The sequence below is a fragment of the Rissa tridactyla genome, chromosome 3 (genome assembly GCF_028500815.1).
Source record: "Rissa tridactyla isolate bRisTri1 chromosome 3, bRisTri1.patW.cur.20221130, whole genome shotgun sequence".
NCBI lineage: Eukaryota > Metazoa > Chordata > Aves > Charadriiformes > Laridae > Rissa > Rissa tridactyla.
In genome coordinates this window covers 44,528,564-44,553,781 of record NC_071468.1, presented here as the reverse complement: position 1 = coordinate 44,553,781, position 25,218 = coordinate 44,528,564, and the positions used below count along the sequence as shown (strand labels likewise).

The 25,218-nt window shown below is 38.7% G+C and overlaps 2 protein-coding genes across 17 annotated transcripts in view; one reads left to right on the top strand and one right to left on the bottom strand.

Moving 5' to 3' along the window:
• Positions 1-12,255, top strand: part of TBCE (tubulin folding cofactor E) — a 53,153-nt gene extending 40,898 nt beyond the window's left edge. For 11 of the 13 annotated variants that reach the window (XM_054196072.1, XM_054196071.1, XM_054196063.1 and 8 more), the window contains exons 7-17: positions 1,810-1,912; positions 5,004-5,080; positions 5,343-5,438; positions 6,644-6,708; positions 6,799-6,863; positions 7,339-7,491; positions 8,224-8,377; positions 8,971-9,039; positions 10,112-10,171; positions 11,545-11,636; positions 11,887-12,255. In XM_054196072.1, coding sequence (XP_054052047.1) covers positions 1,810-1,912; positions 5,004-5,080; positions 5,343-5,438; positions 6,644-6,708; positions 6,799-6,863; positions 7,339-7,491; positions 8,224-8,377; positions 8,971-9,039; positions 10,112-10,171; positions 11,545-11,636; positions 11,887-11,979 — 1,027 coding nt within the window. In that variant the 3' untranslated portion in view covers positions 11,980-12,255. The remainder of the gene's footprint in view (positions 1-1,809; positions 1,913-5,003; positions 5,081-5,342; positions 5,439-6,643; positions 6,709-6,798; positions 6,864-7,338; positions 7,492-8,223; positions 8,378-8,970; positions 9,040-10,111; positions 10,172-11,544; positions 11,637-11,886) is intronic. The other 2 variants (XM_054196076.1, XM_054196077.1) reach the window with 2 other exon arrangements.
• B3GALNT2 (beta-1,3-N-acetylgalactosaminyltransferase 2) overlaps positions 10,740-25,218 on the bottom strand; it is a 28,631-nt gene continuing 14,152 nt past the window's right edge. The window contains exons 5-12 of one of the 4 annotated variants that reach the window (XM_054196080.1): positions 24,792-24,887; positions 20,399-20,509; positions 19,282-19,363; positions 17,831-18,011; positions 16,030-16,155; positions 14,257-14,416; positions 13,776-13,832; positions 10,740-13,381 (exon numbers count right to left, since the gene is read on the bottom strand). In XM_054196080.1, coding sequence (XP_054052055.1) covers positions 13,247-13,381; positions 13,776-13,832; positions 14,257-14,416; positions 16,030-16,155; positions 17,831-18,011; positions 19,282-19,363; positions 20,399-20,509; positions 24,792-24,887 — 948 coding nt within the window. In that variant the 3' untranslated portion in view covers positions 10,740-13,246. Of the gene's footprint in view, positions 13,382-13,775; positions 13,833-14,256; positions 14,417-16,029; positions 16,156-17,830; positions 18,015-19,281; positions 19,364-20,398; positions 20,510-24,791; positions 24,888-25,218 lie in introns of all 4 variants that reach the window. The other 3 variants (XM_054196081.1, XM_054196078.1, XM_054196079.1) reach the window with 3 other exon arrangements.

Genomic DNA, 25,218 nt, shown 5'->3' with positions numbered 1-25,218 from the left:
GCTTTTGTTTAAGAATTATGCTTTACCAACAGCGTCTTGACACCAAACTGAAACATCCATAATTCTTTAATCAAACCTTAAATATCCCAAGACCTGTTCTATTCCTGTCCTGAAATGATGCTGATAAGAATTGTGGATCGTGGTGACAAATCTAGGGGAAAATCTCTTGTACAGTGATGACATTGGAAAAGGAGGGAGGACATTGTTACGTAAAGCTGCAATTCCATCAAAACAAGAAATAATTCACAAAATAATTTCGAAATAAAGAACATTTCTAGTACACAGCTATACACTGTAGCTGGCACATGTCAGAATAATTTTCTGGCGTGAACTAACACCATGGATTAAAGGTCGTAAATAGGTAGCAGCCTAAACCACTAATTTTGAGAAGTTAATGTTATAGCTGCAACTTTAGGAAGTTTATTTTATTGTCAAGGTTAACACCTTGACTGCTGTCTGTTTAAGCAGATTTGTTCAGCTGTTTTGGAAGTCATACTAGTCATTGAAGATAGCAGCAGGGCAATAGGACTGAAGGTAGAAACCCAAAATACAGCTTTTTTTTTTGTTTGTTTGTTTTTTAAAGTCTTGGACATCTGTGCTGAGATTAGCAGCTTCCAAAGCCTTCGTTGTACAGTACACACAATATAGCTACAACAATTGAAAGTGATGTAAGCTAAATTGAAATAAATACCAAGTTAATTTAGTAACAAAGTGACCCCAGTTTTTGTATTTGTTCTTATAGTTAACGTGACAAAAATGCATTTTTTAAATAGTTGTAGGTGTTCCATTTTCTTCAATATTTAGCACTGAACAGCCGTTTGCAACCTGGGTGCTATTTGTAAATCTAACTTTGTCTAGAGCATATGTTGTCATGATTTATTATCAGAATGCATGAAAACACAGAGAATTTATTTTAATTGACCTAGAATATTTTTTTTCAGTTTTTCGTTGTTGAGAAGTGTAGTCTAGACTGAAGGGTTTTCAGAAGTTATTTGTGATAAAATTGGAAAGCAAAATGGGATTGATGTTGGAATCTGACACTTATGACTACAAACTGAAATAGTCTGAATTCATTTTTTATTGTTTTGACCTTCTGTTTACTTTAAAAAAGAAAGGCATTAGCAGCTAAGTCTGTTACTGAATTTTTTGTGCAAGGAAACTTGGAAGAGGAATGAAAGTGATTAGCCATCCAGCAGCTTTCGAAGAGCTGGTTTAAATGGGGAAATTTAACCCCTAAGTATGTAAGTGAAACTACACTGAGAAATTTTTATCATAATATGCAGGTTGATCATACCTTAGGAGAGAAATAAACACTTTTGTTTGGGGGTGAGTAATGAAAACTAATTTGAAGACTGCAGATTTGAGAATCTTTTAACTATTTTATAGTGATATTTTGCTATTGAGAGTGGAATTTACATCCTTTTGCTTTAGTGGGGTCTGGATAGTCATGTAGGCTCTTTCTTTATTTCCAATCAACACTAAGGAGTTTAAGCCCAAAATCTGACTTTGTTTCATTTAATATTAACGAAAATCATTCTTTTCATATTCAAAACTTAGGGGAATAAAAGGGAGGAAGGAAGCCACGGATGAATAAATACGCATTAATGAAATAGGAAAGTAAATTCAGAAAGAGTACGTTTGAACATAACTAGAAGGATATTTTATAATATTTTAAAATATGTGATACCTTGGCAGTGACTTTTTAAATTTTTTTGTGCAAATTGGTTTTGTCTTTAATACATAATTTCAAATTAGTGACTTAAATAAATGCAATTTTTCATTATGCTAATAATTATTCTTTTTACACAGTGAAAACAAAATGAAATTTCCGTCTACATCAACTTCTGTATCCGGTGCATTTTCAAAATTGAGGATTCTGGCACTTAATCAAACTGAGATAACGTGGGCAGAGGTAATAGCCTTTCCTGGTTTTGTTTTTATTTATATTGTTAGGTTTTTGAGGCAAGTAAAGCACAATAAACATTTATGCATTATATTATTCTACTGAAATGTAATTATCCTTAGAAAAGGTGCTGTGGTGTAACTGTGTTAATTATTTAGTAACTAATGCAGGAAGTTCCATTGGCCCAGGAGTCTAATAAGAAACATTTAACTTCATCTACATCTGTAAATTATCAAGTGAAGATGAAGCAGCTGGAGTATAATAGAAGTTCTTTCCTTAGTATAGTATATGCATATATCTAAATACATCTGAGATTTCTATTAATATATCAGTAAAAGAGCTTATTACTGTATAATTGTCAATTAATATTCAAAATATAACATAAAATCTTCAAGGGGGAAACATGTCCTGTAAAATATCTTACAGTTAGAAGCCATTGACTTAGAAATGGAATTCATGCATTTGAGAGTAATGAATTCACATTTATGGCTCCAAAAACATTTTTTCTTATTCAGCATTTAGATCATAATATTATATTTGTCATTCTGTTTTCAAACTAAGATCTTATATTCATAAAATAATCTACTATTGTACAGGGTGAAAGAAAAATCTGGGTTAGAACAGAGGTGCAGGGTCATGTTTCTGACGCTGGCAAGTAGCAGGTAGTTAGGAAAAATTCTAGGCAAAAGGCAGGCATATGGTAAGAGCATATGGTATAGAGTAATCTGGAATTCTGGGGCTTCCTGAGCTGGAGACTACATATCTGCATTTAATTAATCTTCGTGGATTTTTTGTTTCATGATTTATCTAACTGTATTAAGAACCCATGTGAAAAATTTTATATCATCATCTTTTAACATCAGTTTACTTATGTGCTGTATGAAAAGATACCCTTTTTGGTTTTGATCTTGCTGCCTGATAATTTCATTTAATAATTCCCAGTATTTTATATGCAAGTAACTGAGAACAGCTATTCTCTGTTTCATAGCTTTGATGATTCTTGTTAAGCTTCTTTGTGCCTTTCCCATGTATATTATTTGCTTCCTGGGACAAAGAGACTGAAAACAGAGGAACGTCAGGGACTTAGATGGTGACAGTTGTTTCTTGTTGTCTTTATTTCTTTTGCAATAGGTCTTGGACTTACATTTTTCTCTTTTGATCAGCAGTGGCTACTCCACTGGCTATTCCTCCCAGCCTCCCCACCAGCTATCCCCAACAAGCCCCCGGCCTTTCCTTAGTGTTAATTCGGTGTCAGATCTGTGAATTTTTGTGTCTGTATGGAAGCTGGTTTAAGTGATAGTTAAAAATTCGGCAATTTGAGTTTCTTATAATTGTTCTGTGACTGGCATTTGGTTTGGCAATTTTCCAGTCATTTGGTCAGTCTGTTGCAAAGGCATCTCATGCTTCAGTTTTGTGCAGGTTTTTTTCTTCCATCCATCACAACGCAGGGCTTTTGTGGAGGAATCCCCCAAAGGTTCTCTGTAGTGAAGGTGCACCTAATTTCTCTTGACTCTGCAGCCTTCTTTTCATGCTTCCTCATCGCTAATAGATAAACTATTTTGGTCTTTCTTGTTGACATAGGGAAACAGTATACAAATTAAAGAGAGAAAATATTGGTGTTTCCCACTGGTGCTCTGGAGCAGGAAAAGTTGTTACATCTGAGTTTGTATGTTTCCCTGTGTTCCGGATATGGCAGCAGGGTGATGTTTTATATTTTTGGGTGTGAAGCAGTTGAGCCCCAAATCATATGCCGCTACTTGAAGAGATCTCAGTGTTAATATTTCCTATTGTATATATAATGAAACAGTTATGTATACATCCAGCTGTATAACTTCATACAGCTGTAACAGAGAGAATGAAGAATAGTTGATGAAAGGAGGCTTTTTGGTGTCTAGGAGAGTGGATATTTATAGGAGAATCAGTTAGCTGTATACATAACAAATTGAATTTGATTGTGCAGATCTCTGAACTTTACTGTTTTGTAACCTTTATAACCTCCTGTAAGAACAAGCTTTTGGGCCATTACGCTGTGCGTGCATATGTCTGTGCTCTTGCATCTCAAAAACTTTGAATCCACTAACCAATTTCAGACACGTTTTGAAAAGAGGTGGGGCCTTAAAAATAACGTATTACCTACAAGTTCCAAGAAAATAGGAATGTAGGTGGAGGAAAGAGGCCCTCTAAGTTTCGTAACCAAGGAAGGAGTAGCAGGATGAGCTCACGCTTAATTTAACTCTGGAGAATACACACAAGAAAAACCTCAGCAAAAAAAATAAATTGCGACTCACAGGCACAAAGCTGTAGAAAACCAGTCAGTTCCAGTGCTTATGGAACTCTATCTGCTAGAACTGCAAAGTTTTTGACGCTGTCACAATTGCAAAACTGGGGTTTATGCCAGCAATTTCTATCGCTTTGTAATAAGCGTCTATTTTTAAAAGTTATCTGCTATAGGTGTTTGCAAAAAATAAATCTTTATAAAGTAAAAGAATATTTTTTAATGTAATTTCAGGACATAAGATTTAGAACAAATGGATCTTTGTTTGATTTGTAGCCTTTTTGAATTAATTTCTTTTCTTTAGAGTACTTGAAAACTTCAGGATATGTGCTGACTTAATGCAATTCTAAGTTTTTAGTGGTTTCATGTGCTGGCACAGTCCCATGACAAAGAAGTCTTCAAGCTCTGATAAATTAAGACATTTAAAAAGTCTGTCAGACCTGATGACATGTGCAGTAGTTCTAGAACTTCAGCAGTCGAGTATATCCTGCCATTTCCTTACCTCATTGTAGGGAAAATCTGATCACTCCCAACCTTATTGAATAAAATAAACTCAGTTTCCAGGTCACCCAGTCTGAGGTCTGGCAGCTCCCAGCCTCAAGCCTGGACCTCAGTTCCCCTCTGATGTCATCTGTGCTGGTAGATCCAGACACAGGAAAGAGCCAGCTGGAAGAAAGGGAGGGCCAGGCAATCCGTAATACTTGTTTCTCTGTTTTTGGGAGCTATGGCTTGTTCTAAACACGTTCTAAGGAAATCTGCATAAAGTATAATTTCTGGAATAGTTTATCCCAACTTTTGTTATATTAAATGAAGTTTTGCCCTTAGGTTCTTCTTTGTGCTCCAGGATGGCCAGCACTTGAAGAATTGTACCTTACTTCTAATAATATTACAGTTTTGGAAAGGTAAGAGGAGTAACATAAGTCAGTCGCGTGTGACTGATGCACTGCAAAGTTATATAGCAGATAAAGTTACGTTCCTGTAATGTTTACATCACCATGCCATAATTGTAAAATAAATGATGCAAACTTCACGTGATGTACTTCACAACATTTATAAATGTACACAATTATTTGCATGCAGTTTTATACTTAGAAAATTAGTGTTTGCATTAACAAATAACTTTAAATGTTCTGTGTTTGTGTTTGTTTCTTCCCAATGTGGCAGGCCTGATAATGTCCTGCAGACCCTGAAGCTGTTAGACCTTTCAGACAACCAGTTACTGGATGGAAATCAGCTGCATCTGATAGCACATCTCCCCAGGTAGCCGTTAAACAAATTTGATGGGAATTCTTTGTCCGGGATATTCATCTCCCTAGTCTTTGTTGACTGAAATATGATGGTATTGGATGTTGCATGGAAGATTTGTGGTATCTTGAAATAGAGGCATTTTGCCCTCTTCAGGAGAGAAACTGAATTATTTAATTGAGCTATTTCAGTATAATCTTATTTTTGTTGTATAGTAACACATTCTTAAGCTGTATGTTACTAGGTTTTCATTATATAGTTATGAAACGAAAGTGATTTATCACATTACTAAGTTCTTTATATATTAGTATGCACAGGGTTTTATCCGAGGTGACAGGACTGTAGTTTGTGTGGAGTGGCAAAGCAAAGGAGCTATGGAAGTGGTTTCTTAGGAACAGTTTTCTGACCATGACAGTGTAATGCAGGTTCCTCAGTAGCTGCACAGCCAGCTCGGGATCGCTGGAGCCTGCAGAGAGCTGTTGGGGGCAGTTTGTCGGAAGGTGTTACTCCTGAGGCTGACACACTAAAGATTGCTGGTGATGGACGCTTGCCATGAGCACTTTACACACCCGTGCCACCTGCTTACTTGTCCTTTGTAAAGAGAGCAAAACAAAGAGGGGTTGGAGGGAGGTAAAAAAGGGTGGTGATGATTCTTCCATGTCTCTCTCATCTGCACTTGATTAATGGCTTGATTAACACAGATTCGTCTGGTTTACTGCACTCTCAATAGCAACGTCTTTATGGTAGTTACAGGCCTGAGCTGTGACGCCTTGCTTTGGCGTCACCATCCAGGGAAAGGAGGTGTGTGTTCCTTAAGCTCTTCAATTACAGCGACTGGAAAACTGTGGGACTAATACAATAGTTTTGCTAATTTGTCAAATTATTATCTTGCACTCTACACCAAAATAGCAGCCATGATTTTAAATAGCCACAAGCTATTTAAAAAAATAATTTGGAAAATCACACCATTTAAATCCAGGAGCCATTCTGAAAACTTGAAATTATTGCACTCATTCTCTGAAAAGCTTATTCCTTGAACACTCTGCTGAAGTCTGGGTACTGTCTGTGAAGTTGCTGTTCATTTGTCAGTGATTATACATCATGTCAAAAGTTCGCTAGATCTTTGTTTAAAAAAAAATTGAAGTAGCTTTGGGACAATATTTCTTTACAAAAAACTTTGCATGCCATGTACAGTAATCATCATATCGATTAAATTTCAGATTAGAACAGCTAATACTTAGAAACACTGGAATATCTTCTATACACTTTCCTGATGCTGGATTTGGTATGTAAAAGAAGTAATGTATTTATAGCTTTATAATTCTGTTTGTTTAAAGTTTTCACTCTTGTCTTGTAAATGTACTCTTTTTCCTAGGATGCAAGACTAAAATGTTTCCTTCACTAAAAAGCCTTGCAATAAATGACAATAAAATATCCCAGGTAGGTTTGACTGTGGTAGTTCCACATTTTGTAAATACATGTATCTTTGTTTAAGAGTAACTTGCACTTCGCTTTTTTGAAACTTCTTTGATTGTACGTGTAAGATCCTGAGGCAACTATTGAATACTTTGATCAACACAGAGGCATAATTTAAAAACATTTCTTAGTGCCTCACTTAAACATGTTTACAGTAGCTAGTCATATCCCTCTGCTACCTCATTCCTCTCGCAGAATTCTAATGATCTAAAATGCTGAGTAGTTCCTCATTTGTTTGTTGGGGTTTTTTTAATTTACTTAAATGTAATGCATTTTTTTTTCCTTAGCTAGATGAACAGGATGAAAGCACTTGGTTCTGCCGTCCAAAAGAATAGTTTCAGTCATGGTCACTGTACAGGAAAAGTCAATCTTACTGTGTATTGTTCTGAAATGAAGTAAGTTTTATGTTTCCTCTAAAGACTGTTCCCTTCCATTTCAGTGGTCATCTATCAATGAGCTTGATAAACTGCCAAGTTTGCGGTCACTGCAGTGTCACAACAACCCTTTCATGGACACAGAGAAGAACCCAGAGACCCTGAGACAGCTAATTATTGCCAAGATAAGTCAACTGGAGGTTTTGAACAAGTCTGAGGTACGTGATATTTCAACAAATTGCATGAATCTGGGGAAAACGCTTAAATCGTTGCCTGAGGAATTGTTTTCAGTTTCTTTTAAGATTCGTGTTAGTTTGGGTGTAGGAAAAATAAAGTGCCGACTATTGTATCACCCGGTCACTGGGGTACTCAGTAGGGCGACAAGATCCTGCCCTGTTTGTGAAGGCTGCGAGCTCACCAGGGACTAGGGCAAGATGGAGCAATGGTGGTTTTTTTCCAAGTGCCTGAGACGTGTTGAAGTTGCAGGACCGTTAATGAAAACCATACTCTGGCCAAAAATAAAGAAAAGGCAGCATAGTTGTATCTGTTTCAGTGACAGTAATGCAGGCATTAACCTTCTGTAATAGGAAAATAGCATTATCTAAACCAAATCAAACTTTCAGCAAATGTTTATCGTAAAAGAGAGCAGAAGCAGCACGTGTTCCATAGCTACAAAAAAAACATCCTCACGTCATCATATACAGTAATGTCTTTGCTTAGATATTCATTTATGGATCAGTCAGTACCTGGAAGTAGGGGTTGCAAGATTCTTAATAGCTTTATAATGTACTAAATATATGGATTAGTCAGTACTTGGACATAGGGTTTGTAAGATTCTTGGTAGCATTAAAACATACTGAAGTAAAAGCAAGGAGGCAGTGTCGTTAATTAGATTTTCTTCTCTGGAAAGTTGTGTAATTATATTATGTGCCATTTCTGTGTCAGTACAGATCCTTCCTGCTGAAAGAAAAGGAGCAGAGCTTGATTATCGAAAAATATTTGGAAATGACTGGTTAGCAGCTGGTGGGAATTGGAACCCAGAGAAGAACAAACCAAGTGAAGAATTTCTTGCTGCCCATCCCAGATACCCATCGCTTTGTCTTAGTAAGTACACATATGGTAAAATTAGCATTTCCCCACTTCTGGCATTGTGGTAGCACTGGTTCAGTCTCTCTTCAGTTTCCCCTTCCCCTTGATGCTTTTTCCATGTGCTTCTCCTGCCTTAGGAGAGCCCACGCGTTGGCAGAGCAAACGGCTTTTCCTTCTGCAGGGCATCTGCATAGTACTGCGCCCTTCCAGGCACCGCTGCTTCAGGAGCTTGGGCTCATTGCCTCAGGGATGACCCCCAGGGGCATCTGCCCCATAACCCTACTGGTGAGCAGGCAGCAGCTTCTCCAACGGGGGCTTTTTTAAAGGGGGAACGTTGAGCAGCGCCTCCATGTGCCTGTCACCTACTCCACCCCATCCCTGGGTGGGGTGCCTGCGCACCCTCCAAAGTGCTCTAGCAGTTGATCGAGGCTCACGTCTGCAGCACTTAGGGTTGCAGGAGCCTACCGCCTTCTATGCTCAGTGGCCTAGCTGCCCAGGGAACTGAGGCAGCAGGCTTGGGCCTCATCCAACACCACAGTGCGCTCAGGGCTACCGCTGGGTTTTAGTCTTTGAAGGGTTCACAGCTACATGCCCATTCCTTCACACAGAATATGGTGCACCTGAAGAAGGAGAACTGAAGGGACGACAGCCTTTGACTCTGAAAAATCAGCTTCTGAGTAAGGGGCCAGAAATGGTCAAAATTTTTCCTTCTGCATTTAAAATGTTTTATGAGCATAGTGTTTCCTGCGTGTTTATGGAGAACAGAAGGTTCAAAAGCCTTTGAGACATCACAGAGTTCCAGCTTGTAATTCTGTGTCTCTGACCTGTGTGTAGCAATGAGTTTGACCAGATACCTGCTTCTGCATACTCTTATCTCCTTCCCCCCTCAACCCACGCAGAATGATTTTCTTCATAAAGACTTAATGGAGAATAGAGGTAATCAGTACTCCATTCTGACACTGTGAATGGCTTCTCTACAGAAGACATTTGAGATTTTAACCATAATAGCTGCACTGTTTTCAGATTTATTTATTTTTTTTAGTAGCTGCTTAACTTTAGGACAGTCACAAATATGGGTAGCTTTGGTATTTGGGCCTGTCTACATATTTAAAGTAGGTTACAGTGCAGCCTTACAGTTGATTTGTTTCCCAGTTGACAGAAGAACTGAACCTTTTCTTACTCTAAGAGCAAAAGAGTATTTTAAGGCATTACATTGTAATGCATTTAGGTGGAAGACTAAATAGAACAAAATCTAGTTGGCTAGATGTAATAGAAACCTTTTTTAAGATGAGTCTTGTAACCTCTGTAAAAGAATTAGGCTAATAACTTCCTTAAAATGTGCTTTTGAGCCATTGAGGGTCAAAAACCTGCTTTAAACTGAGTAAGCAGTTTCCATTCTACTGTAGGTTATTTTAAAAAGTTAACTAGAAATTAAGTGTTTTTAAGTAAATACTCCTTTTGACCAAACAAAGGTGTTAAGAATTAGGGAGTCACTTTTAAAATATTTCCCCTAATTTACCAAAGATGAATAAAAACTTGATTATTTTAATAAAATTACCTTTAATTTTGCAGAGGAGGACTAAATGCTATCTTAACTGCTCAGATACAGGCTATTATCCTAACTTTTGTAGAAGATCAGGCTGAGCGAGGGGAAACAACCTGTAACAGAAACAGACTAGCAAGACTCTGTGCTCCTGGCAGGACAGGGTTTAACCTTCATTCACTAATGCCTCCCCCTTCTTCCTTAAGCTTTGACAATTAAATGTCCCGAGAACCCTGAACAGAAGCCCGTAGAGAAAAAGCTACCAGGTAAGAAGTCTTGGCTTGTGTTTAAGCAGTTGATTTGTAGCTCCTTTTCAAATAACTGTATTAAAGAACAGCAGTTGCCTCTGGCTTTGTCAGCTCCTGAAGATTCTCCCCTGAAGACTGTCATATAAAGAAATGACAAAGGTAGAAATTGTTTGAAGTCATCATTATTTTTCTGATCTTCATACTTACTTTCAGTCCAGCTTGAAGATTAAAAGTTGATGCTTGTCTTATGCTGTGTCTCTGCTGCTGGTTTCAAGCTTAATGTGTCTGAGGCAATCAAAGGCTAATTAACTGGTATGAAATCTAGTGGATGTGTTACCCAAATAACAAGAACGTGAAGTTGTAAGAGCCAACTACTCAAGAGCTCATCAATATCTGCAGTTCTAGATATTGAGGTCTAGTGTCTAATACGTTAAGTTAGAAATCTAATTCTGACCTGTATCAAATTAGTCTTTTGAAGTTTTAGTGCCTGTAGTGAAACCAGAATTAATAGGCTTTGTTCTAAATCAAACTGATGTTTTGGAAGGATGTGTCAGAATGGATTCTAAGAGAAAAGACTTACTCAAGCTTTATTCTAAAATAAAAATCACATTTATTATCACAAGTTGCATAAAATCAGATAGATACAGCTTTTACAAAAATGTTTGATAGAAAAATATTTGTCTAAGTACAATGTGTGGTATTACAGGAATAACTCACTATTGCTGTGCCTTTAGATAAAGCTTCAAAAGAAGTGAAAGTTCAACCAAAATATCGAGTATATCTATTGCAAACACCGGTATCACCCCTGGAACAAACTACATTTACTCATTCAAGATCCATTACAAAAAATATCTCTTCGTGTAACTGACTTCATAATATAAACCACTCGACAACTCTGCTGGCAGTTTGGTTGGGACTAGTGCCATTCTTAGAAACGGTATTATGTTAACTAGTTCCACCCTAACATTCATTTATTTGTGCCGGGAAAGCCAATTTCTGGTAATGAAAACTTCAAGGGACAGTCGCCAGATGCAAGTAGTCAGAACCTGACTGGTATGTGTCCCAAAGGTCACTTAGTTTAGCACATAGTAAATACAAACTCAAGAAGGGTAAATTATGAAGCCGTAACACTTTAATTTGGTATGTGGGATCAAAGCGCTTAAACCCTAGTAGCATATCCTGTCCTATCCACCAGAGATTAAACCATTTTCAATTTGCTATTAGCAGTTATGGTTTCAGGTACAAAAGACATTATTGCAGTGTTAGAACTGAAGCAGCAATACAGCCTTTCACTGTTGCTCTAAGCAAGTATAGTGGAAACACTAGTACTCCGCTACAGCTCAGTAGTAGCAGCATTTTTCTAATAACTTTTCTTTCTCTCCCCTTGACAGAGTCTATGACTATTCAGAGGGTCAAAGGATTGCTGTATCGCCTACTTAAAATTCCTGGTTCAGAACTGAAACTGTCCTACGAAAGTTCCAAAGTGAGTTAAAAATGGGTAATTCAACAATAAAATACTGCATACTGCTAGAGGTCAATAGCTTGTTCTAAAATACTACCTAATGAAATTGATTTCACTCAAGGAGGGCAGTCTTCATGCTGTAATTTAGGACCTAATTGCATTTCTCTAATATGGCAGATCCTCCCCGACTGCAGCTGCCTGATCTGTATTTGGTTTACATGAACAGATTTCAGTTTAAGTCTGATCAGTTTTTTTTCCTTTCTTATTCTAGCTGGAAGGAAAAGAAGTTGAACTAGACAACGACTTAAAGCCTTTGCAGTTTTACTCAATAGAAAATGGAGACTGTGTGTTAGTACGGTGGTAAGAAGGGACTCTCTTGATAGACTGAAGGAAAAGCCAACCCTGGAACTGCAGAAGAGTTACAGGCTGCCCACAGACAGTACGGACAGTGCCTGAACGCACGTATGGGAGAATGTGAATTTCATACGGGGCACCAGAGGGCTACACAACAATACTTTCAGCTCCTACGCTTAATCGTCAGTCTCCATGAAAGCGTTTGCTTTTGGCTGAATTGTCTTACTTGAGAGATACCAAATAGTGCTTAAATGCTTCATTTAATAAAACTGAAGGTAAGCCTTTTGCCGAGATTTCATACTACCTTCCCACTGCAGTGGTGAGAATTTGTTTTACTGCACTGAGTACATGATTTAGTTGTGATCTCTTTGCGTATAACAGGACAAAATTAGTGCTGCACTGAAAGAGGCTACTTGCTCTTTTTGTTTTCGCCTACTTCCAAAGACCTTAAAGCAAACCAAAGTAAAACAGCAGTAAAGGTAGAAGTCTCTACACAGCCTTAGACTATGCAAGGTCAAAATCTGACATACCTTTATTCTACCCTACAGCGTTAACATACCACAGTATAAATAAGTTCTCAGCATACTGCAAGGCATTGCTTTTTGTTTTACGTTCTTTAGCGTGCTGTTCCTCAATCTTATTTTACTTTCACTTGTGTACCTTCAGATTCATATCTAATAACACATCGAACTATCAGAAATCCCTCTTAATCAGGCCAAGTTTGCAGTACTTCAAGATTTGGTATAAGCAAACTTTGATACTGTTTTTATCTAAAATGACAATGGTATAAACAAACTAAACATAAAATCCCAACCCCAAGCTGTCCCAGCCCCTGCGCAGATGAGGGCAACCCCTCGGACGGCTCAGAACCTGCTGCAGCGACACTTACCAGATGCCCTGGTGCTGAGCACAGCTCTCCACTGGATCCTGGTACGGCTCTATACTGAGTTAATCAGTAGTACTTTAATTTACAAAAGACAGGCTAGTTGGCATTCTTATGTGCATTTATTAATTACAAGTAGGTCTTTGATTTTATATAAAAAGGAAATTTTTTATCTTAAACATTTTGGTTTTTGTCAGATCAACATCCATACTATAGAAAATGAATAGTATCAGTCCACTTGTAATTATCAAAAGGGATGTGCAAATATTGTTATACTTTAGTTGAAACCCAACATTAAAAGATACCTTAACATTCCTTATTGTTCCAAGAATGAATCCAACTGTACACTTTCCTGTGATCATTATATGCTACCCTGTTTTCCAAGGCAAGTCCATCATCTTTCCTCACATCTACAAGGGTCTCCACACAGCTCCTTTAATCTCCAGAGCTCTCTCAGTTCCTGTGGAGAATACTGGGGGGAAGACAGCATGCCACTCTCACACGTCTTCTCACACAACCAGAGACTATCCTGTTTAGATAGAGAACCATTTCAATAGTTTTTCTCACAAAGACTTTAGTCATCAAACAATTTTTACTTCCAAGAATCAGGTTTTCATTTTTTCTGGCAACAAACTCTCCACACAAAGGTCACCAATTAGAGGTATATGTCCCTCTCTGATCTGCTTGACCTATTGAGAGAACTTCGGGGTGGGGATGAGGGCTGCTGGGATGGGGGGGTTGGTTTGTGGGGGGTTTGTATATTTTCTTTTAAATACATCTTAACAAGTTTTTTCTGGATTTTAATCCAATGGCTGTTTCAATTTATTCTTTTTCTAAAGAAAAAACATTTCCCCTCTTTTATGCTACTTGGAGCAACAGGCATGTTCTCTTTCCATAAGATCAGAGAATTTCTTCAGACTTACTTGATATCGCTTGGGTCCTACAGCTGCCATCCAGATGCCCATACTCACATCTTCACCCTGAGACAACACATTAAAAAAAAAAAAAAATACGGGTATTAGCAGCAGGAAAGCATGAAGCATGAATTTGAACTAGAATAAGTTGCATCATGTACCAGAAGTAAAAAGTGGTAACTACAAAAAACTATGTCTGACAATTTTAGAGGTGTTAAATTAATCCTCCCAGCTTTCCTATGGTAATACATTGTTCTTAAAGAAGAGAGTACAAAAACCAAGATTACAGTTCCAGAGGTTCTCAGTCCAAAACAGTTCTGCTTTGGACCTAGAAGAGACACTAAGTGTAGCGACCAAAAGCACTGCAAAAAAACATTAACCAGGAGAACCCAACACCAACACTTGAGCAATGTTCTTTCCAACTCATCCAGTACACGTGCTGTGCCCCAGACCAGTTTAAGATGGAAAAACTGAACCAACGTTTTACTACCTGGTACGTCTTTAATCTTTCAGAGTTGCTTGCCAGCCACTGAACAATGTCTTTGGAGATGACGTAGCCAGACCCACAAGCAAAGGCTGGATACGCAGGACTTGGGTACTCCAGCTCTTGCCACTTCCCAGTTCGATCAACTGCCCAATTTAGTCTGAAACTGAAGACCATGTTAGATGTGAGATGTTTATACAAAACCCTCAGGGAAACCTATGAACACTGCTAACTGAAGTAACACTGATAATAAACAATATTGAGGAAGAAGTAGAAGGTGATCCTAATTATAGTTCCTAGCCTTACTTCTCTAGGGCACGATTCTAATTGAACACAACAGCTGAAAGCGTAACTATTGTTTGATCTCAATCTTGGGCAATAAGAGAAAGTTCTCAGAACAGAAACAAATGCAACACTGACAGTCTTCAGCATGTCTGCACCTGCTGCTGGGTTTTGATCCAGGTAAGCGCAAGTGTCCTTACCTGTGTTCCGTAACAGGCACATCTGTGTCCAACCCCCTTCGGTTAATCAACATGATGCAAAGTCAGTGCCTCCAGCAGGTGTGCAGTTACAGTGATGTTACACAACCCCTTCTCCTGATAAAACTGGTGGCTGCTTAAAAACCAGGAAGCAAGGCGAAGTACTGGGTTTTTTTATCTACCTTCTCTAAGCTGTTTTCCAAATGAAACTCAGCAAAGCAGATATTCAAAGGCTGCCACCAGTGAATTACAAAAAAAAACCCAACAACTTCCTGGCAGTCATCTTCTCTAAGGAAGATCGTACTTACTACTAGAGGCCTGCAGAAAGGCAGCGGTTCTCGCTCTGCAGAATCTCTCGGCGCTGACTCCCATCCCCAGGCAGCGTGGCACAGCTAGCTTTAACACGCTGCCACACCATGCAGCACTACGCACCCTGTTAAACTGGTGTGTCAAGGCAGTGAAAAACGCCCTGCTTTTCCTCTTCAGGACAAGGCTGGTGTTACACTCCTCTCACAGGTACTTCACGTACTCGCTGCTAAGTGGCATAACTATGCCAATGCAGCAGGTTCTCCCCCTTTTTGCAAATGGTTTCAGTCATGAGCAGAAGCAGCTAAAAGCTTTAGTGAGCTACTAAGAATTGTCACCTCAGACAACAGCCCCGTAAGGGAGGAATTACAGTTGAGTGGCAGATCTGTTATCAGACTCCACACATTCACAGATAAAGTTGACAATTTAAAGCACCAAGTAGATACAAGTCACATCTGATACCTGAATTCACTTTGGACTCAGTATCTCCACTCTGGTGAGTCACGGCTGTAAGGGTGCAACGCCCTCCAGACTGAGGGGCACCTGCTCTGCTAGGCATTGTATACTTCTGTATAAACAGAATACCTCACACTTGCCTTACGTGAAGACTGTGACTGTTAGAGAATTTACACTTGAAGATGTCACCCCTACATAAAGTTCTCCACAGACATACAGAAAAGATTTCATTTTGTCTAACTCTTATTTACGGAAGTACCACAACAAAGACATATACAACACATTTTACAACTAGGCAAGATGTTTAGCAAGTTCAACTTATTGTAAAGGCACACTCTGGAAATGTATTGTAATGGATAATCTCTATATATTGAGATTCAAAGTTCTACACATACAAAAGTCCTGCTTTTTATAACCAGTTTCCATAGGCAGAAAAGGGGAACCCACATGAAAACAGACTTAAAGCAGTAAACCATTCACTAAAGACACAGTACCCATTAAAGACAAATCAAAAAAAAAAAAACCCAAAACAACTCACTTTCCCCACCAAATGTTTGGCCTGTCCAATTTTTTCTGCGTTATCCTGTTAAAAACAGCCTCCAAATCAATGTAACAGTCATCGTCTGTCTTCAGCAACAAATCAAAACTTGTTGATTCAACTGTCCTGTGGCCAAAAAGAAAAGTGATGAGATGCTGAGCTGCAGCCCACAAACTACAGTTATGCAATAGAACACTGCAAGGGGTTTTTTGGGAAGCAGAGGGGGAAGGAAAATGGAAGGAATGTCTTTCCTACCCTTGACTTTTAAATGTTTTTCCTATTGACCAAGGCTGGCTGCTTGTCCTACAGAAAGGAGATGCAGCTGCATCCTATGATGATCTTACAATGTGGATTTGTGTATAAGCTGAAGAAAACAAAGGTTTTTTTCTCCAGGACAGATGGTGGATTTACTAAGGAAACCATCTTAAACAGTATTGACCTCAGAAGGATATGAATCCCTGATGATGATGGCAGCACAGCTGTTAAAAACCAGTGGCTACATGTCAGTAGCATACTCTTCAGGATGAGACAGTCAGTGCAAGGGCAATACAACTGTAGAAGGCCATAAAAAAACATCTGTGGAAACAGCCTGGTAGCTTACTCTTCCTCCATAAAGCGCCCTTCAGATATGAAAAAAGTAATCTTTAACTGTCTGAAATAGTTGAATATCTGTCACTTGTAAAATAACCAAAGCAGCTTAAGTTTCTAGGGATTATTCCTGGCTTGATTAGCAAACATCATTTTTTCTCTTAATAAGAAAGGCATTTTCCTTAAGCCTTTCATTACTAAATCTTGAAAAATTTGCTAACCTCTTAGAAATGATCACAAAGATCTAAGTCTTGACATTTAAACTCCCTTTTTAGAACTGAAAGCGTGATTCAATTTTTCAGTTACATTCATAATCATGAAATTTATCAAATAAGTGCATAATCTAGCAAGCAGCTAGAACTGTCAATTGTATTTCTTAGTCCACAGCAACATCAATTAACTGTAACAGTTGTCTCAGCGTAATGGAAAGAATTGCAAATTAGAGGTAATAACTTACTAGATTCACCACAGACAATGCAATGCACTATGAGAATTCTTCCTGTCAACCTTCTGTCCTCCCTGAACACAAGCTTCCTATCCTTCCCCTCTATTTGGCACTGGTGAGGTCACATCTGGAGCACAGTGCACAGTCTTAGGCTCCTCAGTACAAGGGAGATGGGGACATACTGGATGGAGAGTCCAGCAAAGGGCCACCAAGACGATGAAGGGACTGGAGGATCTTTCCTATGACAAGAGGCTGAGAGAGCTGGGACTGTTGAGCCTGAGGAAGAGAAGGCTCGGGGGGAGCTCATCAATGTATATGAATACCTGAAGGGAGGGTGTAAAGAGACACAGACAGGCACTTTTCAGTGGTGCCCAGTGACAGGACAAAAGTTTTTCAGTTTGTGGCCACTGACTAAGTGTACAAGCTGGCCAAAACCCATCCTTTAAAAGACTAAAGCTGCTTCAGTCAGAAGCAAATTAAATGAAATTACAAGGAGATATGAAAATTTCCACGCATGGACTCTTGGAGCAGAAGCCTGTCTTGCCAGCTCGTGCTTATTTGAGGCACCAAGGGTCAGCATTCAAGAAATATAGATCCCTGTTATTGTACTCGGTACGTGCCCCCAGAATTGTGAGAGCGAAATACAACTTAATGAAGTAAATCACATAAGCTATGTGTTTCATGGAACCTGTCAGATATTGTAACATGCTGGATCACCTTGCACTAGAAACAACATTCCTAAGAGAAAATACTTTCTTTTCAACTTACCATCGGTAGAAGTTCAGCAGTTTGGCTGGGACATTTCTGTAAGTGTCAATAACATCTACAAAAACAATATCATCATAGGTACTGCTTTCTTCCTTCAACAAAGCATCTTCTTTTTCAAGATTTTTTATGTGACTTGTAAACCTTTCTGGGCGAGTATGGAGGCTTTTTAAAAGAGCATCACCTTCTGAAAGAAACAGCATCCATCATTAAACAAAGATGCGTACCTACACGCTATTTCACATGTTTCTCTTGGGTCATACACAACATACTGACAAAATTAATCTGAAGAAGTGTTCAACTCAATGGGGCTATGAAAATCCCTACAATTAATTTAAAATTTCTATAAAATGTTAAAAGTTGCAGGACAACAAAGAAATACATTTTTGCATAAGGTCTGATACAAAAAGATTACAGTAAAAAAAGTATTCTCTTACTTGTCAGTAATAAAAGGATTCAACTTTTTAAGATTCCTTAATATAAAGAGCTGTCTGGGACTTTACTATGACACTTACTGGTAGAGTAAAAAGGCTACTCCTAAGCATAAAAAAAAAAAATAAACCCCAAAAGAAACAAAAAACTTCCTATGCTAAATATAATCAAACTGGCATTGCTTTGAGGTAGCATAGGTGGTCCCTGCTGACCCACATCACATAACTGACTCCAAGTAAAAGCTAAAAAAACATTACAAGAATACTGAACTTCTTGGTAAGGAGATAGTTTGTGGACTGAAGAACTTTTTGATAAACAGGATGGAAGGGTTTCAGCGCTCCCAAGTTTAGGCTCCTACACAGATAACAAGACAACAGGACTACCCAATTATATCTGCCAGGCCAAGCTGCAAAAAACCCAGGAGTAACACTCTGAAAGTCACTACTTATGTTGGCTATGATTGACTGGTAAGAATACATCAACTCTAGTGCTGTGTGGCTGAAATCTTAGACATTGGAAAGGGTTCCTACAGAGTCCCTGAACACTCTATGGAAATAGGTATAAAATAGCAACACGGGTGGAAAAGCAGGCTACGGCAAGTGGTCACTGTTTGTCAGTAGTTAATATTAAATATCATGACACAGCACTTCTAACAGTAGCAGGACTGGGGAAAAAAAGTGAAAGTTATCAGGGGACGATTTCATTGCACATTTTTTAACTTGGGTTTGGGCAACAAAAAACAAGGGCAGAGAAGACAGTCTAGATAAAAAAGGTATTTCTGTTAATAAAAAGACAAAGGGATGCAAATCAATTGGAGCAGCTGACAAAGGGCAAGCAAAGAAACCACGTCAAGACATTGACGTTAGGCATAAAAAAACACAAAAGAAATTAATTGTTTCTACTAAAAGGCAACTTAAGGTGATGAAGTTCATAGAGATAGCACAAATTTTACCTCAGAAATGTAGTTTAAAGTTCCTGTTTTATCATAACATCAAATGTGATGCTACGTTTTGCAGACTTACCTTGAATAGTGTAGATAAAACCACCTGCTATTCCCTCCACACCTTCTGTGAGTTCATGTGGCAGTGACCCTTCCCCTGCCTGCTAGAGACAGATTAATGGAAAGAAATAAATTAGTTCATCTTTCATTACGGATGTGTTTTTCCCTACGATTCTAAGGTGTGAAGTTTTCTGGCAACTGAGAAAGAAATTAATTTAAAGCTCTTCTGGTTTAGGTACCTGCATAATGAAAGACTAAGATTTTTAACTGTAAAGTTTTGGGGCTGTCCTGGTTCCGGTGGGGATAGGGTTAACTTTTCCTGGTATTCCATGCCATGTGAGCCACGCCCACCCTGAGCTGCCGGGGGAGGGGGCAGGAAGTTGCTGCTTAAAAGCGGGCTGGGGCGGCCCGGGTCCGGCCGGCGAGCGGCGAGGGGGAGCGGCGGTTCCGTAATCGCGTTTGTATATTCCCCTATCCGTGTTGTTGTTGTTGTTGTTTGCCTGTTCCCTTTGCTGTTCTATTAAACTGCCTTTGTCTCAACCCAAGAGTCTTGCCTTTTCTTACGATTCTTCCTGTGTTTGGAAGGCACGAGCGAGCGACACGTGGTTCTTTGTTGCCGTCTGAGGCTAAACCACGGCAGGGGCATTTTTTGAAGTTTCACCTAATACTAGTGGTACCAGGGAAACTTTTAGAAAAATAGTTTCAAAGTTGAGAGCAAAACATGAAGTTATTCTGGCTAAACTACAACAGGACAGCATGCTGCTTAAGCAAGCAACGTTTTGAGGAAAAGAGATGCTGCCGAACTGCGAAAAACAGGTTTAATCCCATTGACTGGGATTTTAGCACAGGATTTTTGATGCACATTTTGCCATCTCTGATATACTGATGCTGCTTCACACCTGACAAAGACAATAGGTGAACTTTACTCCCTTCAAAATAAAAGAAAATGCCACTTACTAGCATCATTTTTTGTATGCCCTTGTGCTTTTCCCAGGCAAAGTAAACTTCTCCTCTGAGACAACAGGAGAAGCCCAACTGAATTAACAATTTACAGAGAAACATAGGAAAGCAAAACGCTAAATACCCAAGACTTATAGGAAAAGTAGAAACATGGTGGAAGGGAAGGTGAGGTCACTCACTGTAATGACTCTGAAAACACCCCCTCCATCATTCACCATCACTTTATCAAGGTTTCTTGAAACAAGACCCTGAAGATCCTGGCTTTCCCACACAATGGTACCTTCAAAACTCTGGTAAGAGAGCAAAACGCTGTTAGGCAGGTATTCAAAGACTTCAAAGGATGAAAATCAAACAGTTTGGGGGGTTTTTATTTTAAAATATCAACTTCACACAACATACAGTTTGAATGCACAACACAGATGTTTCACTTACACTTCAATAGCAATGAGTTACACATAAAAGAAATACATCTGTGAAACTCAGTAACACGTAATCATGCTTTTAAGACTAATCATGAATCTCTATATTAGGAACATTAAACTTTTAACAGTATTCTAGTGTAAAAGGCTTTGGCTTCCTAACATCATTAAGATGGCATTTAGAGTGAAGTGAATTTTTAAAATCAACTATAAAATTCTGCATTACAAAGAGAATACGTTAAAACAGATTTGGAAATAAGTGCTGCTTTTTAGTTATCTGCCAAAACCAGAGATCAGAGACTCAATCCTGACATCAGCAAAACTCAAAGGAAAATACAGCCACCTTTATCCCGGCAAAGCTGTAACAAGCTACCGTAGGAGAGTCACAGAACTCTGACCTCACATCTTGGCTGGTAGGGAAAGGAGGAGAAAGATAAGTGAATATCTTTAAAGTTTTCTGGTTTTAACTGTCAATTTACGTTATGTCACTCCATGGTTGATATATATGTGTGTGTGTAAATGCTTGCATTTAAAGCATTTCATCTCAACTTGAAACCAATCCACCTAACAGTACAACTATTACCCATTTTATATAAGACTTTCCTGAAGACCCCTAAGAACATGCAAAGGGACAAGTGGTACGTTGTACAGGTAAGAGTACCTGTAGTATTATATTTTTTATTTTTTTTAAAGCTCTTTACCCTTATGATAAGGTAGTATAAAGTAGTTGTAGGATTATTATACTCCTGACTGCTAGATGAGCATATTCCGTTTTGTTTCTCCCAGTTTCATAGGAAAGACACTAGTAGCTAGTGTGGACCTTAAACAACTTCTTTCAAGTATTTGTAGATGCATCTCTGTTGCTGTAAAAAGTCTGTTTACTTGTACTAGCCTCTCCGCTCTTCCCCATTTTAGCTTCCTTGTACTTCAGAAACCTTCTCCAGAAACTCTCCAGTTACTGACACCATTATGTCTAGCTTAGAGTTCAGGTCAATCCTTTGCTTTCCTCCAGAAGTAGCTCGTAACATCTGCAGAAGTCTTGGTATTTAATGACAGCTGCGTATTTCAGAAGTCTCACATCTATTATGTATAATGCCAGGTTTATAATCTAGTAGTGGAGCCAGTCAGTGTTTATTCAAGCCTGACTTGCATGCTCAATACCTTCTCCTTGTTTGTTTAATTACCTGTCAAAACAAATGGACTGCTACTAAGACTTTTTTTAGCTGCAGGACTCCTGAACACCCTGCACAGTAAACCCCATGTGCTCAATTTCCCTGTTTGCAGTAGGCGTCATCTCCCATTCCAGTGTTTTTTCCTGTAAATCCCACTTCTGTGTGTTGTTTACAGACACAACCTTTGGTAAGTTGTTTAGTGAGCCTCGGAGTCCTTTCACTTCTCAGCAACATTAAAATTCTCACCACTGACGACTACTGACTTCAAACATGTAGTAAGAGTCTTAATCAGTTATTACCAGTGAACCTCAGTGCAAGGTGTCCTAAAGCTGCAAACTATCATTATTTTACAGGTTGAGAGACTTGTAAGCAAATTTTCTAATGACTTTAGCCTTCAGTTATTCTTACTCTAAGCCGCTTAATGAAAGCTGAGGCCTGAAAATGCTGAAAGCAAAACATTAGCGGCACACCTGAGACTACATCATCTGTTTTTTCCCATTTAAATTCCAGCCTTGTGGCTGCCAGAGCGCAGTGGCATTTACAGTGAATACCGAACAGGTGTACTGACATAATGCAGCCCTGCCAAACTCCTCTCCTAACGTTAAACAGTGCTGTGCTTTTTGTTTCTCCAGCTCCTCCCCATTAGTAATACAGAATATGCATAGTATGGAGTCCCATTTTCATGTAAGCAGCCCGTGCTTTTTGACAAAACAAGTGCATTGCTAAGACTTGGCTGTAAGAACCCCTGTGTGTTTTCATTATCTGCTAGTGGTTCTGCTCTTCTGCGCTTTCAGTTGTTCCAAAGCTGAATGATCGATACTGTCTTTGACAATCTGGCCTGCCAGGTGCTTATTCTAATGCTGCATTTGCTTCCCTTTCCCCAAGACAAGCAGAAAGAGCAGCACTTCAGCTGGAAGATGAATGAAGCTCTTCAGCAGACTGTACAATCCATTACTTCTTGAAGGTGGTAATGCAGAGAATAGATACTGTCTCAGAAACCATCTTGTGACAATTAAACAGTTCACTAAATTTACTGCTCTCAAACAAGCAGATAGGAACATGTGGGCGTTCTATCTCCTCTGAATCATCTTATATGGTTCAGCATCCGAAGTATCACAGGAGACTACATGCTGTGCATAAACCCTATTAATCTACATTAGAAACACCATGTTATCCTGTAAGCATTCAGCGCATGACATCTATCAGATTAAGGAAGCCCACACAAAGAAATATATGAATACTAATATCCCCTTTCTAAATGAAATACTTCCCATCTGCCTCTCAGGAAAAATGCAATTATTTCTAGCAAAATTACAACTGCCAAGGATTTTAGTATCTCAGAACAAAGTCTTACAGGGAAAAGGCTTACATGTTATACTACCAAATTACTCTGTAACCAATACTCTTTTTTAAAAAGTAAAAAACCCTGAATCGTTTTGATATAAAATTAGATTGTCAAAACACATGCACAAAATACTGCAAGAGATCTGCTCACCCGAAAGGTCTCCTGCCAGCATAACAAACTTGCATAGTATTCAGTAAAAACTGTTTAAGATGATAAACTAATTAATCAGCTGCAGATTCCCCTTAGAAGAGCGGGTTTCCAAATGCATTCATTCTAATAGAGCCAGGGGAATAACTCGGGGATTAAACTGGCCCCAAATGTCCTCTCTTCCCCCTCCAGTGTTCTCTTGCTCCATTCTTTCCTAAAACACTTAATTTCTTGCATAACAAAACAACTCAGAACTAAAGACAATTTACAGAAATAGCAGCACGGGTCCAGTCATATAGGAGAATATTTAAATGAAGGGAAACAGCCTAAAATGGCAGCTGACGTATCTAGTGAGAGACGACTGGTCCACCAGGAACAATTCCGTATGCCTAGGAGGGTCTGCTAAACTAGAATTCTCATTCCGAGTCAACCTGCATTCAATAAACCTTCACTGTAACAATATCAGTTTTTTCCTACCTATATTCTGTTCCTCTGTGTTTAATCACCTTCCTTCCTAAGCAGCCACAAGTAGATTCTATATCCCTATTCCAAAACACTACACTTGGACCGCACCCCCAATCCCAAAGAGGATTTTTAAAAAAAAAAAGAAAAAGAAAAGAAAAAGAAAAAGACTTTAGAACCTGCCTTGTTAAGCTTAATTATTTGTATCTCAGGACAAGCAAGAACACTAACACCCATTACTGTCCAAAAAGTAGTTCTTGTCCCAGATTTCTGGGTGGGGTGCCCATTTAAAAAAAAAAAAACAAAAACAAGGAAACAAACAAAAAAAAAAATCTTCTGCAGTAAGATGTCAACAGGTTTTAAAAACCCAAATGTCAGTCTTCTATGCAACACATACTCCATCTAGTAAATTACAGACACTACTAAAGATCTTCCTGAAGCTCTAATTCTTGTTTCTTTGCATGGTTCAATGAACAAAAAATTCCTCACTAGTACTGCCAGAAAAGGAATAACCAAAATTTCAGTAGCCCTCTGTAAGAGCTTCTCAATTACAACTATTCAACTAATACTGTAATTGCAAATGTAACACACAAGATCTTGCTGTTATGTCCAACACATCAGAAGCAGAAATGACTTTTCCAGCTATTCCCTAGAAATCCTCCCCTCCCTATCTTGTGTACTAATGTCTGAAAAAGCAGGAGGAAGAAAGAAGTGTACCATTCTCTGGTAAACGCTCCCACAGAACTGAAGCAGGTACAATTTTCACACAGAAACCGAAAAGCTTTCTGAAATTGCTACTATTTGTAAATGTAATTTTTAATTCATTTGTCTTTTTTGGGCTTTTGTTTTATAACTACTGGTGATAATGAGATGGTGGGAAAGAAATTCTAGATATCAGCATATCCCCTCAACTAATATTCTAGAGGTTTTCACTTGCCCTTTTCTGCCTCAAGCAAAGCCCAGTTCTATCAGTCAGTCTCTCCAGCTGACTCGGGAGAACTGCAGGCAGCTCTGATCCTGCACTTACCTCTGGCAAAATGAACTGCTCTACTGGCTTGTACCACAATCTGTTCACTTGCACTCCACAGCTTGGTGGACTAAAGCGAGCACTGAAGAGAGCTTCCTGTGAACAACAGAAGAGAAAAAAAATTAAAATAAACAAACAACAAAACACACGTTAAAAGTGCTGTGAGATTATGCAAATCTTGATCATCTCAGTTAGTTACAACGGAAAGAGGCTTATTGATTGTATAAAGCTTAGTGAAAGTTTTATTCTCACAACGCTCTCAGTCTCCACAGAACTCAAATGTTGGATTGGTACGGTGGAAGCAAGCAACAACAGAACAAGAGTGTGAGTTCAACTAGAATCCAACCAACAGAGCACATCATCTGGAAGACTCAGACTCATCTCCCATTTTACAGACTTTCTATCTTCTGTTTAAATAGCTGACTAC